This window comes from Rhineura floridana, chromosome 12 (assembly GCF_030035675.1).
Source record: "Rhineura floridana isolate rRhiFlo1 chromosome 12, rRhiFlo1.hap2, whole genome shotgun sequence".
NCBI lineage: Eukaryota > Metazoa > Chordata > Lepidosauria > Squamata > Rhineuridae > Rhineura > Rhineura floridana.
The window spans coordinates 34628650-34646426 of NC_084491.1; the positions used below are offsets into that span (position 1 = coordinate 34628650).

General features: G+C 43.5%; 1 protein-coding gene across 10 annotated transcripts in view; it reads right to left on the reverse strand.

The window, feature by feature from the left end:
- LOC133368398 (opioid-binding protein/cell adhesion molecule) overlaps window positions 1-17777 on the reverse strand; it is a 919374-nt gene that overhangs the window by 21057 nt on the left and 880540 nt on the right. For all 10 annotated transcript variants that reach the window (XM_061592598.1, XM_061592595.1, XM_061592591.1 and 7 more), the window contains 2 exons: window positions 3074-3208; window positions 945-1065 (listed from right to left, as the gene is read on the reverse strand). In XM_061592598.1, coding sequence (XP_061448582.1) covers window positions 945-1065; window positions 3074-3208 — 256 coding nt within the window. The remainder of the gene's footprint in view (window positions 1-944; window positions 1066-3073; window positions 3209-17777) is intronic.

A 17777-nucleotide genomic window follows, 5' to 3' on the forward strand; every position in this document is an offset into this window, starting at 1 on the left:
TGAAACGGCTTGTAAGCAGTCCGTTAATTCAGAATGTTAATTCTGTGCAGAGGTCTGAGTCACCTTAGACCAGGCTGTGAACTCTCTCACATTCCTTCCCTGTTAGGCACAAGACAAGCAGGAGGTGAATCATCTGTCTGTGCTGACTGCTTTGAAGTAAATGAGCTATGTTATGTAATAACAGTTATGTTATGTCTTCACAGGATGAGATCATGAGGTGGTGTAGTAAACAAATAGAGAGTATTCTTTGAGGTGTCAGTGCTATCTTTTGGTCACACTTTACTAGAAATGACTTCTGATGGCCTATAAAGGAGAGAGAAAGGCACACAGAGACAGCAAACATCAACCAGCACACATCAGTGGTATAGACTCTGTGGAAGCCTTGGGAAGGAAGCTGAACTGACCCATAGGAGTCCCCCTTCCATGTAATATAGGGAAGTGGAGGCCTCCCTCCTAGCTGAGACTGGTAAAGTATTTTCTGCTGTCAAACTTTATTGCTTATCTGACCTCATCATAAAATAACATCTGCCCCCTCCGACAAATGCAAAGGGGATAACAGAATGGGAGGCTCTGTGAGGTAAGCAGAGCGGTGTGCCTTGGCCTCCTTGCCCTGCTGTCAAAGTCACTCTGCTGCTTAAGTTGCCTTGACGCTTTATCAGCTTCGGGCTACACCTAGCTCAACCAATGAGGTTATGGGGTGTGGTTCAAATTCTTTAGAGTAGAAATTGGAAACAGGGCCGTCTGGAGTCATGTCAGTTTAGGGAATGGGGAGAGAACAATGGGTATGGAGAGGGAAATTTCTCCCCCATCCCCACTCTTGCTACTTCACACCTACCAGGGCTGAGCCTGGGAATTAAATGAGGCCTGATCATGTGTAAGCCCTGCTGATGTGGCTAATGGCCTGCCCTTGGCTGAGGGAAGCCTTTGAAGGTTTGCTTGGGTACCTGGTTTCTTCTTTAAACCACTGAAATTCTGCTACAGGGACAGCTGAGGCTTCACAGCGTAGAGTCCCCTTCTGGCCGACTGAGACACCCGTGTTCTTGGCATTGGAGATGGATGGAGGATCTGCAGAGGGAAAGCAGGTTATTCCAGAGCCTTTCAAAAAATGTGAATGTTTTCACATTGCTTCTGTCCTCTGAGAGCCAGTGTGCCGTAGTGGTTAAGGTGTTGGACTATAACCTGGGAGACCAGGGTTTGGATCCCCACATAGCCATGAAGCTCACTGGGTGACCTTGGGTCAGTCACTGCCTCTCCGCCTCATGAAAACCCAAGTCATAGGGTCACCATAAGTCGGAATCGACTTGAAGGCAGTACATTTACATTTAAAAGGCTAGTATAGCACAGTAGGGAGGAGAGCCTGGCTGAGAGTCCAGAGTCTGTGAGTTCAAATCCCCACTCGTGTCTCCTGGGTGTCAAGTGCCAGCTAAAGATCACCCCCACAGGGAGTGGCTCAGGGGTTACGTGCCCTGCCACTTGTGCAGCCGTGGGCAAGCAGCATAGTCCCAAGGAGCCCAGTTGCCCCCCAGCTGGCAGTTGCGGACAAGGAAAGGGCTGGCTTGTGCAGCTGTGGCAAGCCGAGCAGGCCCTAGCCAGCTGGGGAGGACTAGCCTCAGAGGGAGGCCATGGTAAACCCCCTCTGAATACCACTTACCATGAAAACCGTATTCATAGGGTCGCCATAAGTCAGGATTGACTTGAAGGCAGTCCATTTCCATTTTTCTGTCCTCTTCCTCTGCATAACTTCTATCATGCCTTACTGAGTTTAGTGGGATCAGCCAAGAAGGCTTTCACTCTCCTAGCAACTTCAGGGAATGGGCTGTGCAGTGTGGCCAGTGGTGGCTGGTGGCTCAGTTTCAATGGGGCAGTGGATTCCACTGCCCCAATGACATGAAGCCACCAACCACCACTGATTGTGGCTGTTTGCTCCAGGCTAGGAGGAAACCAAAGCAAAACACTGGTGCCAATTCTCCCATACAGTTCTGAATCTAGAGAGAAGAGGAGCACTAGAGATATAGTGATGCATTACCTTTTTCCAACTTCAGCTTTTGATAGGCTTGAGTGCACCTTTGTGGGAATAGCAAAGATATGGGAAAGGATTGCAAAAAAATGGGGTAGGCACAGATAGAGAGGGGGGTTGCAATCACTCTATAAGACTTAGGCTGTGCAGGCCAGTCCTAAACAGTTGCAATTCATTTGGCATTTGTGGGGTGAAGATGGTCCTACACCTCTACATACATCCCAAAGCAGTGACTCACTGCTGACAGAGTTCTTTCAGTGAAACTCAGATGAGTGAATTCTCCTTTATGGATTTCTTTTAAACTGTTGAGAGACTTGGTGGAGCATGAGTCACCTCTGAAATGCCAAGAGGCTTCAGAGATGTGTCTGTTTTAAGAGGTCAAAGTAGCTGGGCTCTGCATTGCTAGCCAAGCTCATAAAGAACAAATTGTCCAGAGGGGCAAAGGCTTGAAACAATGAAATGTATATATATGATGTTTAAATATCAATTTAGCTGATATGTATATATACATATAAACTTCTGCGCGCTGCTTCTGAAAGGCGAGGATTTCTTAATGCGCTGTGTGTAGGTTAACAACCAGGAGAGATTCTCTCTCTCTCTCTCTCTCTCTCTCTCTCTCTCTCCTTTTTTAAATTTTGAATTGCTGCTCAGGAAAGAAAGAAAATAGACAGAGAACAGGGGAAAAGCTGTTACCATTATTACCTTTGTACAGTAAGTGACATTCAAGCCACACAAAGGTCAAAGGTTTCTACCAATACACATAGATGCTCCTCTTCATTCCTTTGTCCAGGCAAGCATGATCACAGTTTAAGGACAAATTCCAGCAACTCAAAAGCACTCAGGGAGAGCATGGAACAGGCCTAGTGAATTGTGCAGCCTGGCTGGAGAGGGTGTGGCCTAGTAAGGGGGCAGAGCATGGGGGAGCCCTGCAAGCCCAACAGAGAAGCCTGGAGGTGGCATTTGGTCCCCGGCCTGAGGTGCCTTACCCCTCCTGAAAATCCTATGTAATAGGATTATATTCATCACTACGTAAGGTCATGCAGGTAGGACACTTACAGTTGACTGTGACTTTCACTCTCCGGATATCAGGTGCTGCGACGTCATTAACAGCAGTGCATTCATATTCCCCGGATTGGTCCCTGGTGATCCCTGTGATCTCTAAGTACTCATCATCACTCATAAATCCCTGGCCTACAAGAGAAAATAAAGAGTACATAGGATAACAGCTCTGACAGCATTCCAGAACACTTTTGCTCCTGCAGTTAAAATTGTGCACTTTGAGGCAACACTCTCAACAACACAGGTGGCCAGATCTGCAGGTGGGCCATTCTGTTGGACACCTGGAAGTTTGCAGGTGATTTGACAAGCAATGCTGAGAATACATTTTTGTCCCCAGTACAACTCCTTGGGCTGTCAAGTGATTAAATCATTTTTGTTGATTAACCATCTGCCTTTGAAATTGCTTAATCAATTAAATTTGCACAAGCCTACGTTATTTACAACAACTGTGTAGGTACCTTTCTTTAAATACTGAAGAAAGTATGAGATATACCTGACAATTTTATAAACAATGGTACAGTTTTCATATTTTATTTTCTGTTCTCTACCACAGCAAAACACCAGATTAAAGAGCCTTAAAAATATAAGCAAGCATGTCCTTAATTTTCTATGCAACTAAGACTGCCCTCATTGATTCAGATTGGTCCACCACTTAATCAACCACATTGCAAGTTGATTAATCTTACATTGTTAAAACTCACCATCTCATGGGTTGTTTCTAAAAATGGGGATACAGATGTTCAACATATGAAACAGTTTTCCGTAGTTTGAATGACAGTCTATGGGAGTGCAGGTATTTCATTTGAATAATCTTATGAATGCATCTTTTATACTGTTATAAACAACCACAGTATTTAAGTTGTACATTATTGATAACCAATAGATATAACAAAGTATCAGAGAATCCACAGTCATAAGCTTAGTAAATTATCCTGGAGGTGGGGGCAGGGAAGAAATGGTCACAACGCAACATGGAATCTTTTAGTCTGGATAGAATTCAGCATGGCTGTGTGACTCAAAACCTCACATAATCCTGTGAATGTTATTGTACTGGGCCAATATAACTACCTGATTTTAATAGGCCTATCTCTATACTTTGGGATGTGTGGTGTGTTTTTAACAACAAAATAGCAAATATGCTCTGCCTTATCCTATGAGAGACTGAAAACCAAGAGAACAGAACAAAGGAAATCTGGGTTCAAATCCCAGCTCAGTCAGCAATCTCATCAAGTGGCTTGAACAAGTCACCATCTAACCTACCATCCAGCAGGAAGAATAAAATGGGACTAATGCGCCATCCCCAGCTCCTTAGCAGATGGATGGGGCAAAAGTATGGCAGTACAATTGTTTCATATACACAATGGAGGCTGGTGCATTTGGGCTCGTGGGGCATTGCCCACCAATCCTCAGCCAGTCCCCACCTGCCAGACTCCTTACTTGCACTTCCAGTTCAAAGGGGTGGTGCTGCTGGTCACCTTCATGTTCCTTAATCTCAGGGTTGCCCTTAAAGAACTAAGTAGGGAGGGGGCCAAAATGAGAATTAGTTGCCTCTGCCTGTCATCGGCTCTAGCTCTACCTAGTGTTAGGCTCTCTGCCTTTTGTCCTGCCAGCCTCAACAGGCACAGCTATCACTGCATATAAGTATGTGTAAAGATAATTTGCCGCCCTGGGCTCCTATTGGGAGGAAGGACGGGATATAAATCTAATAAATAAACAATAATGATAAATAATTGGAGTGAGAGGCTTGCCCAAGGTGAGTAGTGCTTCTCACCTCAATTGTTCTTGAAGAAATGCAGAAGGGATGTTATGTGCCTAGTTGATCATCCCTGCTTGCTTTGTCATGACACCCTTCTTAAAACGACTCTTGATTTGTAGTCTCCCTATGGGATGGTTAAGGGATTGATTTCAAGGTATTTATTACACTTACAGTTGCTAAATTCCAAAGAATGATAGAATCCATTTAAGGTGCAGGAGCACTCCTATGACAAGCCTTATACCAGAGGAAGCCTTAGAGAGTCTGGACAATGGAGGCCAAGGCCTTCACATCATGCCAGTTGTATCACATAAAACCCCTGCTGGTTCTTACACTGCGGTTAACAGTCAGTATTCAGTTTTCAAACAGGAAGGGAAAAAAATAAGACACAAGCATGAAATCCTTGCCCATTCTTCTCCGGAAAGGTTCCCATGGTGAAAATGAAATACCACCTGCTATTCCAGACATAATACAGGTGTTATGGACCCTGGCTACATGCCTGTGTCATGTGGCATAGCCCCAGCCCTGTTGATTCACACTTAGCATCCCACAAAGCTGTGTCAATAACACAAGGCTGCTAGCTGGTAGCTAACAGGACTCTTGTCCCACGGCTAACAATATGCTTTCATTCCAACCTGAGGCTTCCTCTATCTCAGCTGTTTTATAGAGCTCAGCCATTTATATTTCAGTCTGGCCACTGTTATGCAAAAACGGAGACCTGAACAATATGGATATTTTAATTATTTTTTTACAATATTAATATGCTGTGTGAAGGTTCTCTGGGCAGTTCAGAAATAAAAAAAAAGATGCTTAATATAGAAACATGAAGACATAGGGTTGTATTCAATTAAGTCCTACTCAGAGTAGACCTACTGAAATTAATGAACCTAAGTTAGCCATGCCTATTAATTTCAATGGGTCTATTAAATGAATAGGACACGCATTGAATACCACCCATAAACATAAAACCAGCAATAGAATAAAAGCCATGAAATCAGCAACAGAAAATAACATAGGTCCAAAGATACAGAAAGTATTAAAGCATTAAAAAATTTAAACGCCTGGAAATAACAACAACAACAAGAAGAAGAAGTCTTCACCTAGTGCCAGAGGGCATTCCACAACCCATGTGCCAGTTTGAAAAATCCCTCTCCCTAGTTATCTATCATACCTCTTCTGGCACCAAGAGAAGGATCTTAGAAAATGATCTTAGCATCTGGTAGACGTGGGAGGAGGTGATCCCTCAGGTAACCCAGATCTCCATTCGAGATACACCACTGTTCAATGATCAGGTTAATTCCACCTTAGTCAAATCTAGTCATAAGTAACTTGAAACTTGAAAACTTTATTGACATATTGAGTTTTTGGCTTTGCATTGGCAATCATAATCCATATTATTGTTGATTTAACTTGTAAACAAAACCAGGAAAGCTAAAATCTGGGACACTCATCATAGCTGATGAAGAATTTTGTTTTACTGGAAGGTTTGCATACACGTACAGCTTATGTCCTTTGGATCAGGAACAGCCTTTGCTGTTGCCTGCAAGAACACATGCAACAATAAAAGAATGTCAGTCCCTCAGTTTCCCGAGTGAAATGGTTCCTTATGATTCCATGCCTCACCCCCCTTCTTAGTAACATTTGGAATGCATTAAGCAGATGTGAGAGGCATATGATATGGTCACCTCAAATATCAGTACCACAAATGTGAGAGCTGAGGGCCTTGGCATAAGAACGTATGAAGAGCCCAAAGGTCCATCAAGTTCAGTACCCTTCTTCCAACAGCAGCCAATCAGTTACTTCAAGGAAGCTCACAAATAGGGCTAGAAAGCAACACACCCCACACTGTTGCCCTCTAGCAGTGGTGCGGAACTTCGGGCTTGTGGCCCTTATTAGTAGGGCTGTGCATAGCCCCCTCAATCTGATATGGGGCCCAATCCAGGACTTTGAAGTGGCTGCAGTCCAAACTGAGACAATCTGGGGCTGACCTGACACACATCTGGGCCCTGAACTGAGTTGGGAGCCTTGCAAAGTCTGTAATTAGGGCTTAAAACCAGTGGAGACTGGTGACTCTGATGTCAGTGGTGCAGTGAATCCACCCTGGTTTTAGTCTGAACTTTCCATGAGCTATCCAAGGTGCTGAAACCTATTCCCAAATAGGCCGAGCACCTTGGACAGCTCCTTGAAAGTCTGGATGAAAACCCAGAGCGGATTCCGTGCACCCGTGCCATCGGAGCCACCAGTCTCCACTGCTTAAAATGTTAATTAAGCATGAGGCCAGGAGAGGAGAAGGAGACATACACAGACAGCCCACCTGCGTGTCCTTCGCCCCTCCTTGCCACCTGACCACTCCCCCTTTTGATAGCCTCAGATCACTCTGGAGACTCAATACACCCCAGGACAATCTGGGGGTGCCTCAACCCCATGGCCAAATCTGCAGCCTGATTTGGTTTGGGATCTGTGATTTGGCCACAACTCATGCACAATCCTACTAACTAGGCCTCTCAGTCATTACAATTTGGCCTGCGAGACCATTTTGGCCAAGTCATGCTCACTTGTCCTATGCCTGACATGAGATATGACATCATGTGTGGGACAGATAAAGATGCCACTGGGCTGAAAGAGAGTCAGGTGATTGTCAGGGCTTGCAAAACCTTGTGTATTTTATGAGAAAATGTCTACAAGCTTCATATTTTCGGGGAAGGTGCATGGAAAGGTGTGAACAACTTAAATGTGAAGTTTTCCTTTTTTTTATAGTCTACAATAAATGAGACGGAACAGGCTTATTGTTGAACGCATGCAAAACTGACAAGAGACAGAAATAAGCTGATCTGTCCACCCCAGCTTGATATATGTTGCAGCAGAGAGATGATAAATACCAAGAATACAAGGCGACAGGAGAAGAAAGCCTGGATATGAGACTGTAAAGATGGGGGAAAATAATAAGGAGAGCAGAAATATGAAGAGGGTGAACGCCAGGCTCACTTTGCTAGCGAACCTTCCCTGTAATGATCCAATAATCCCGAGGTCATTACGGGCCTGGCCTATCCTCCAGTTGATCTCTATAAAAGATAATTGGAAGTGTAAGAAAATAGATTCGACGAGGTGGAGACAGAAATACATAAATAACAGAGGCGATTTCTTTTCGGCGCAGAAGGAGCCTTGCTAAGAGATAAGCGCAGCTTTCTACATTAGCAAGATAAGGATCTACAGGGATACAAATGGGCACTTTCTGAAGGAGGCAGCATGACAGACATAGCAGCATCAATCATGGGAGGCTGGAATCATACCAGTGTGGCTCAGCTGCGGCAGCAGGTCAAGCCCATGTCACCCAACTGGACAAGTTGTTTGTTATGCATCTTCCTCCTCCTGTGAATATTCTTCCTTCAGGTAAACAGCAACTGCACTTGCATCTGTGAAGGAAGGTGGCTCTGCTCTTTCAGGCAGGCAGGCGTGAAACCTTAAGAAATGTCACTAGTCTCACTGAGTCTCTTTTGGTCTTCCTGCAAAAATCCCATATTTCTTATCTTTCACCTTTCCACATTTCCACATCAGTTTGTGATTGTTATTTGTGTAAAGTATTCATGAAAATTCATCAGCATTTTTTTGCAATCTTGCCGAATATACCCATTTTTCCAAAGCAATTTTCCCTAATATATAATGCATCTGTGCATGTTATTTTCAGTAACCTCAGTATTTTTGTGCATACTTTACCCCATACATGCATTTTTGTACACATTACTTGGCTGGAGAACTGCACTACAAAATTTGGAGAGATGTTATTGTTGAAAGACAGTTGTATTTCGGTTTGTGTATCATTTGGAAAGTGTGCATTAGGTAAGTTTGCTTTTACATGAAAATAGAATCAAATTTCTTCCCCCATCCCTATCGTGGAAGAACCTGAACTGAAATAGATAAGGTTCAAATCTTTTTCTCTTCTTTATAGAATACAAAGACCCTACAGGCTTGCTGTGCTGTGCCATGCAGCACTTGTGAGAAAGGAGAGCTGAAAGTACCTGCACATCCCATTTGTTTGAACAATTATAATGGGAATTGTACATGTGCACACCACAATCCACTGCACGGCTCTCCTGCACAAGCTCCACTGAAGTTACAGGGTACAAAGTACAGTTGTGTCCATGCACCACTGCATTTATTTTGATAAGATATGCACAGGATAACTTCCTGGCAGAACAGAGTGTACATGTGTGGCTCCCAAAGAAAGACTGTACAGAGAGAGCTACGAAGAACAGCAACGGAGGTTTCTAGATCAGGAGCTGGAGAGGCCATAGGGCTAATGTCCTTGTCCTGCTGTCACAGCACATGAAGCTTTGTCCTCCAACCAGGGAGAAGACTGCCGCAAGACAGTCCCTTTCTGGAAAGAACACTGCAGCATGTCCAACAGTGCGGAGTGCACCAATCCCTTTCCCCCTAATCCTGCAGCTTCCATAGGAGAAACTTTGACACAGCAGGATTATTTATCTGACTGCGCATTAGGCCTAGCAATGCAGCAGTATAATAATGATGCTAATTAACAGTGTTCGTTAATATCTTTAAATTACCTGAGTTAGCTCCAAGGCAAAACAACCCAGCAGCAACAGCAGTGGCATGGGCCCATTTGCATCGGCGACTGACATTATGTTCATTTCACAGTTCATTAGAATGCTCTGGAGTGATTCTGCCCCCAAATTGCAAGCTAATCTGAAAGAGTGAGACCTGCTGCTGTCTGTTGGGTGCATGCTCATCCTCAACAAAGAGGTGAGCTTGGAAAAATGGAAAGGGCATGTTCCATCTGTTCTAGCTTTATTCTGTGCCCTGTAGACAGTTCTGAAAGGTGCCTAGTCTCCTCCTGTATCTCATGCAGGGAACCTCTTACAATACAGTGTAAACAGAGTACATGGCAAAGGCAACCACATGTAAGCAATGAAAATGGTATCTACAACCTGTTTGCACCTTTATTTATTTATTTAAATAGTGATTGGTTGGTTGTGTTCATCAATGATCATCACGTTGAGGTGTTGTTACTTGCATTCTGGAGAGGGATATGAAGACAATTAAATAAATCTAAATAAACAAGGCCTCATGATGCTCAACACATGATGTAGATGCACACAGAGCCAAGGATCCCCAGATAGAACTGAATCAGACCATTAGTCCACCTAGCTCAGTATTATCTACACTTACTTGCAGGTGTTCTCCAGAGCTTCAGGCAGGGATGCCACAGATTGAAATCTGGACCTTCTGCATGAAAAGCGGATACGCTACCACTGAGCTACTGCCCTTCGTCTAGACCAGCCTTTCCCAACCAGTATGCCTCCAGATGTTGTTGGACCACAATTCCCATCTTTCCTGATCATTGGCAATGCTGGCAGAGGCTGATGGGAGTTGTGGTTCAACAACATCTGGAGGCACACTGGTTGGGAAAGGCTGGTCTAGACCCAGGTGATCTCGACAGAGGTAAAGGTATGCTTATCTTAGGATGGGATTTCAAAGCTGAAATGGAATTGGAACTAGGGACTTCCAGACTCACGGATCAACTTCTACTTATCTATAGCTGAACTGCTCTCAAAGAACCAGTATCTTTCCCTTAAGCACAACATACTGGTATGATGAAGTTACTCCCCACTCTCTCGCCCTGGACCTCATCCAGTTACAAGATGGCCTAATATCACCATCAGTCAAAAAGGATCTAACACATGGTTCTCTCCTCCCAGGATCCCTTGCAGAAAGGCAAATAGTTTTCATACCCCCCCTTCCCCAAAGAATGAGACAGAAGGGCCCAGACCCTGTGTGCTTAACAAATCAGAAGGCAATTCATCTCCTGGAGAAAACAAGTGATATTTACATTATTAAATCACAATTACAAAGCAAATCAGCTGCAGAAAGAAAGGAGCCTATTTTCATCAATTATTACTGAACTGAACATAATTTTTCAATCACAGCCGGATTGTAAATGGAGGCTTCCATGCAGCCAGAACTCTTTCATCATCATATTTACTAATCAAGTATTAACTTCTTGGAATTACGGATGACATTGTGAAAAGAAAGTAGGCAAATGGGGGGGGACAAGGGGGCGTCAAGGGAAAGAGAGAAAGATGCACTTGTACTAATTACAGAAAAGCGAAATTAGGCATGGCAAGCTCTTCAGTGATAGGACAATGAGACGTCTCTTGGGCCAGAATTAAAAGGGAGGAGGGGGACACTGAGCTTCTTGCAGGAATTGCTTCTGACTTGATCAGAAACAGACTGTCACCAGCTCACTGAGATACACAGAAAAACCAAAAATAAATAAATATTGGATTGTACAACTTGCATTCAATGCCAGTTCCACACAGAGAAGACCCATTGAAGTTAATGGATATGACTAACTTAGGTTCATTAAATTCAACGGGTCTACTCTAAGTAGAATTTAGGTGGATACATCCCATATTTTTATTTATTTATTTATTATTGCAGTTATATCCCACCATTCTTTCAAGCAGCTCTCCCCCTCTCTATATCACTCTCACAATAACCCCTTGAGGTAGGTTAGGCTGAGAATTACTGACTGGTCCAAGGTCATGCACTCAGTGAACTCCATGGTCGAGTGGGGATTTGAACCCTGGTCTCCCAGGTCCCCGTCTGAAACTCTAACCACAACGCCACACTGACACAGTTTTGCCAACATCCAAAATATTGGCCTAATGATTATTGTCTTCAACATGCACACTGCAAAATAACTTTGGAAAAGAAGCAGACACCCAAAGCCAAAGAAGTCTGGTTGTTAACTCTGTGATAGGTCCTTGAGAAAATATCTGAAAAGAAATAAACCAAGATATTGTCTTGCTACAAGCCCTACATTTGTGCTTTGCAGCTAGCTAGGGAACGGTATCTGACCAGACTCTGACCAAGGGGATATAGTTCTGTTTCCTGGAACATCAATCTTAGAATAGTCACAAAAATATCTCCGATATCAAAACTTTGAACAGAGGAGGGCACAGCTTAAGTCAGGGGTAGGGCACCTGTGACCCACCAGTTGACTGTTGACTAACCGGAGTTGGAGTCCAGCAACATCTGGAGATCATAGGCTCTCCATACCTGCCTTAAGGAAAATATTTAAGAGAACAATCCTAACTATGGGAAGCTAGCACAATTTATGCCAGTTTAAGTTAACTGGGTCTAAAGTATGCCAGATCAAACCCAATTCAGGAGTGAGGTTACTGCCAGCTGAGCTGGCCCAAGTCTGGAAGAGGGAAAAGAAGTCTTTTAAACAGCGTTTGACTTACACCATCCTATTTGCCAGTGTAAGTTCGGCCAGGTTGCCAGGACACACAGCTGAGCTGAACAGAGTTAGGATTCAGCATGTACCCCCCTGCCCAGTGGCGCAGAGTGGTAAGCGGCGGTAACGCAGCCGAAGCTCTGCTCACGGCAGGAGTTCGATTCCAACAGAAGGAGGAAGTCAAATCTCTGGTAAAAGGGGTCGAGGTCCACTCAGCCTTCCATCCATCCGTGGTCGGTAAAATGAGTACCCGGCATATGCTGGGGGGTAAAGAAAGGCCAGGGAAGGAACTGGCAATCCCACCCCATATATATGGTGTGCCTAGTAAACGTTGCAAGACGTCACCCTAAGAGTCGGAAACGACTCGCACTATAAGTGCAGGGACACCTTTACCTTTACCTTGCCCAGTCTCACCCCCACCATACCTCTGGAATGCCCCCTTTTTGTGACTTACACTGGCCTGGGCTGAACCCAGGGCTGAACCGGGAGGAGGGACTTAGCTGGCATATCTCCATCTGAGCTGAGGTTCAGCTGGCTCATCTGGAGATCTGACAGACCCTAACTCAGTAATCCTGATGGATCATGGGGCTGGATTGCTCCCTAATTTAATAATGTTGAAGTCTACATCCATTTGGCCACTCCAGGCAACATTTCTCACCAGGCATTTCTAGGTTATCAACTGATTTTACCTGAAGTGAGCAGGAAGAGAGGAAGAAGCACCACAATAAGTCACAGAGAGAGGAGACAGGCTCTGTTGCTTACTGGATGATGTTGTCGCACAGAGGAGGGCCCAGATCTCTTCTCGATCATCCCAGAGTGCAGGACATGGAATAATGGGCTCAAGTTACAGGAAGCCAGATTTCAAATGAATATCAGGAAAAACTTCCCAATTGTTAGAGTGGTACGGCAATGGAACCAATGACCTAGGGAGGTGGTGGGCTCTCTAACACTGGAAGCCTTCAAGAGGCTGCGGGACAACCACCTGTTGGTATGCTTTGAGTTTGATTCCTGCATTGAGTAGAGGGTTGGACTTGATGGCCTTATATGTCCCTCCCAACTCTACAGTTCTATGATTCCATGATATATTATTCCTGTTTGTGTTCTGGAGTCAAACTCCTTTGTCGGGAGGTGTAAATGCTTACAAATTTCTAGGACCCTCAAAAACCTTGCTCTGTAAACTTAAACTCAAAACCTTTTTTAAAAAAAGCTGTGAAGCTGTAAAGTAATGAATTTTAGTTTCTGCATCTCCTCAATGAATAATACTCTTTGAGTGATACTTTCAAAGGAAGCCAAAATCCCCCCCCCCATGCTTCTATAAGATTAGTGGCATTTTCTTTATGAGGCTTCACTCTTCAAATTTTACTTTTACACTTCAGAGCATTGGTTTTGTGAAAGAGCCACAGTAAAAGTGAGCAAAAATTCTACTTTTAAAGCATATTTGATTATCATTTTAGTACACAATGAAAGCTTCAAGCTATGTAGCCATTATATTATAAAGAACACATTAAATTTTCACTAAAATTGAAATATAGAAACAAACAATACAGCATGTGAAGAGTCTACTCAGAACATACTGCATAACATAGTCATAGCACATATACTTCAGTATTACTTAAATCATGATAACCTATCCAATATCTCACACCTGCCACCCCTAAGTCAGATGAAGAATCCCATTCTTTAATATTTCCCCCTTATTTTGTAGAGAAAGTGTTGACTTTACTAACCTGGATTAAGCCACTCTTTACTGAGTCACCACTCAATGAACTTCTGTAAAAATTCTATTGAGTTGCAGTCTCCCTTTTAGCTTTAATGAAAATTTTCTCTATAAATCTATAATGTATTTACATTTATTAACTGAATCTTTAATACATCCAGTAGTAACACACCTGGATTTAATGGATTTATACATGTAATGAACCTGACAGTGTCTGTTTGGTAGACCTTACTTTTTGAACAATCCCACCACAGATGTGCCGCCTGGAAAACTTTACCACATCTCCAGAAATGTTCAAATATTTTCCAATGGTGTGAAGCTAATTTCAACATGAGTGCTAATATGAGCAATGGATTCAAGGAGTTCATTCTACAGACCGTTCCTGTTGCACTCTGAGAACATGAGCATGAGTTTCAAGTCATTAGTCACTTAGTTTAGAAGGTCTTGCAGGGAAGTTAAAACAGCCCATTGAAAGGCAAGCAGTGTCTCTCTCACTCTGCTGAATGTCTCGGGCTGGCCTCATCTCTCATCACAATTCATTGAGCAAATCATTACCAGCAGCCAAGGCTGTCTGCCAAGCCAATGAGATGCACCAGTGATTCCTTGCAGAGCCACGAAGATTGATATCTCACCGGAAACACCTGAAATGACTCTGAAGATGGATTAGTCATCAGCAACTTCAGCCCTATACCATGGCAATGTGTATGCAGATGACAGAGAATGAGCTTATATCATTATGATATAGGCGTTTGGAAGACCTCAGTGAGGAAAAAGGAATCTAAAGTGGGAAGCAGTGGAAATGCAAAAACAAACAAACACCAACCTAGCAAGGAAAGTGAGGAACCATTCATCCTTAGACTTCACCTGGAAATGTCTCTATTCATTTTCTCACACACATCGCCCATATCTCCCAATTCCCTCTGCCTTGCCTTCTTTGCCATTAGTGGTTCCATTTCATTCGTAATGGAAACATTTAACCACATGTGCAGGAGGAAGTTATAGCCACATCTTGATCTCTCATGCGCCTGGACCATTTCACACTGAACTTGTCTGGCAATTACCCCCTACACACATGACATGATTCTATTCTCATCAAAATCCAAGTATTTCCATTTCCCCCACATCACTAGAAACTTTCCACACTCACTGATGCAGAGTTTTGTATAAATATGCAAAGCAGCACAATAACAGAGGATGTATGTTTTGGTGCTCTTGTTCCTAAAGGACAGATCATTGTTAAGTTCCAGCATTCTCCAAAGGCCACTATATTTTCATTGGTGTCAGCATTAACATGCAGCTATTCAGCTGTTTGGAATTCAATATGGTGGATGATCAGCTGTCATGTTCTACTACATGCCTTAAAGAAAGGGCCACAGCTCAGTGAAAGAGCACGTGCTTTGCATGCAGAAGGTGCCAGGTCCTATCCCAGGCATCTTTAGGTAGGGCTGGAAAAGACCCCTGCTTGAAATCTAGGAGAGCCGATGAGAGTGTAGGCAATACAGAGCTTGACAGATGGATGGTATGACTACATATAAGCCATCTCCCTATGCTCCTGTCCAACATAATAATGAACTCCTTATGCTTCGATGGTTTCAGATATGCCAATAAAATGAGATATTTGTCTTGAGCTTCAGCAGCAGGAAAACTAGCTCACAATCTAAAGATGAGTTTTGTAACTAAAATAATTTTAAATTTGCCACTGCTATGCATGTTTCACACAATGTTGAGAGGTTTTAGGGAAGTTTACCTCTGAATGGAAAATCTGTCATCTTTCAAAAGTCAGTTGCAATCAGCCTTAGCTCATGTAAGTTCACCCAATACCTGAAAAGTTATACTGAATATCTATCAGAACTCAGATCTCCCCTTCTGACTCCAAAGCACAAAAACATGAACAAGCCCAATGGAAATGTGAACCTGCCACTCAGAAACTCCTGCCTTCTGTAATTGCTCAAACAGAGGTTGACTCTGGCACCTCTCCTTGTATGAGAGGGTCAACAGGGTCAACGTAAACTGTCTTTTGCAAAGGGGTAGGAAGTGGCCGAGGAGAGACAAATGGCTGTGGAGCCCATTATAGAAACAAAAGCCACTCAGACTAAGTGGTTCAATGTCATTTCCATTTATTTGGGGCTGACTATGCTGCCTATTTATTTATTTATTTATTTATTGGAAGGGTACTGACAACTTCTGTTGGCAACCAAAGCAGCAGACATTATTGTTCTCTGTAGGGAGCCCAAATCCCAGCATTACTGAATATTCCAGAAAACAGTTGATAACTGAGACCCTCTGATGGGACACTTCTTGTGGTTCCCCATGCCCCTGAGGTTTGGTCAATCTTTACTAGGGAGTAGTGGAGACTGGTGGCTCTGATGTCAGTGGGGCAGTGAATCTACATGAAAGTTTAGTCTGAACTATCAAAGAGCCGTCCAAGGTGCTGAAACCTATCTCCAATAACTGGTACAGCACTTTGGACAGCTTCTTGAAAGTTCAGGCTAAAACCTAGAGTGGATTCACTGCCCCCTCTAACATCAGAGCCACCAGTCACCACTGCCAGGGAGCAAGCCTTTAGAGTTTGTGGCAGGCTCTGGCCTGTAGAACTCTCTGCCACACTAATTGTTTGGCAGGAATCATTCCTGCCTTCTTTCTGATGTGTCCTAAAAATCTTCAGATGCACACCTTAACGTGGTGAGGGGGTTTGAGTGTGAAGAAGCTGAGAGCAAAGCCATCAGGAGTCTTGACCAAGAGTAGACTCCTAGCAGGGGCACCCAAGGCGGAATGGTCAAAGCTGAAACACCAGACTAAGATGCATCAAACTCAGAGGAAAGTAATGGTAAAACACCTCTGAATATCTCTTACCACGAAAACCCTATGAACAGAGTATCCAAAATGCAACAAGAGATAGTGTTGGAAGATGAGACCCCCAGCTCAGAAGGCACTCATTGAGCTACTGGGGAAGAACAAAGGACAAGTACGCTGTGACTAATGACACAGATGGGTCAAAGCCGAAAGGAAGCCCAGAGGCTGATGCGCACAGATGAGAAAGGAGAGTCCGGAGTTGTATGACGCACACAATAGGAACATGGAATGTGAGAAGCATGAACCAGGGAAAGTTAGAAATTGTCAAGCAAGAAATGGAACACATCAACATTACAATACTTGGTGTGAGCGAACTAAAATGGACGGGAATGGGACATTTCCAATCAGGCAACTACAAAATATTTAATGCAGGAAATGAGAAATTAAGAAGAAATGAGGTTGCTTTAATAGTGAGAAGTGATGTAGCAAGAGCAATTAGGAGCTACAACGCAATGTCTGAGCGAGTTATATCAATGAGATTAAATGGGAAACCTATCAACATAACCATCATCCAAGTCTATGCTCTGACGGCAAATGCAGAAGAAGAGGAATTGGAGAGATTTTATGCAGAAGTACAGGAAGAAATTGATCACACACCAAAACAAGATGTGCTGATAATCATGGAGGACTGGAATGCAAAAGTAGGGAACAGAGAAGAATTTTTAGAAAATGCTCAGGCTGATATGAGAAGAGAGCCACAGGACAAATGTGAAATTCCACATATATCCCAGCAAAAACAAGTAAGTCTTGCAAGAGACAATGAGTGAAGTCACTTCATCAGATGAGCCCAGATTACAGCATTATTCCCAGCCCCTCATATTGCTCTTATTGGGAAAGAGGATAGAATGGCACACTCTAGGTACAGTCCTTCATTTTGTGTGTGTGTGTAGCTTTCTTGAATGAGAGATTACATCTCACTGGCTAGACACAGATATCAAGCTGTGTTGCCACCTAACAGTTGAAAAACTAAATATTGGACTCCCCTACCGTTACCCCCATCACCATCGGGTCTTCAGCAGTATACTGCCTCTGAACATCATGCCTAATAGTGCGTTTAAAAAACAAAAAACCTCTGTCTTTAACTAAATGGGAAATATAGCTCAGTAATGGAATATATGCT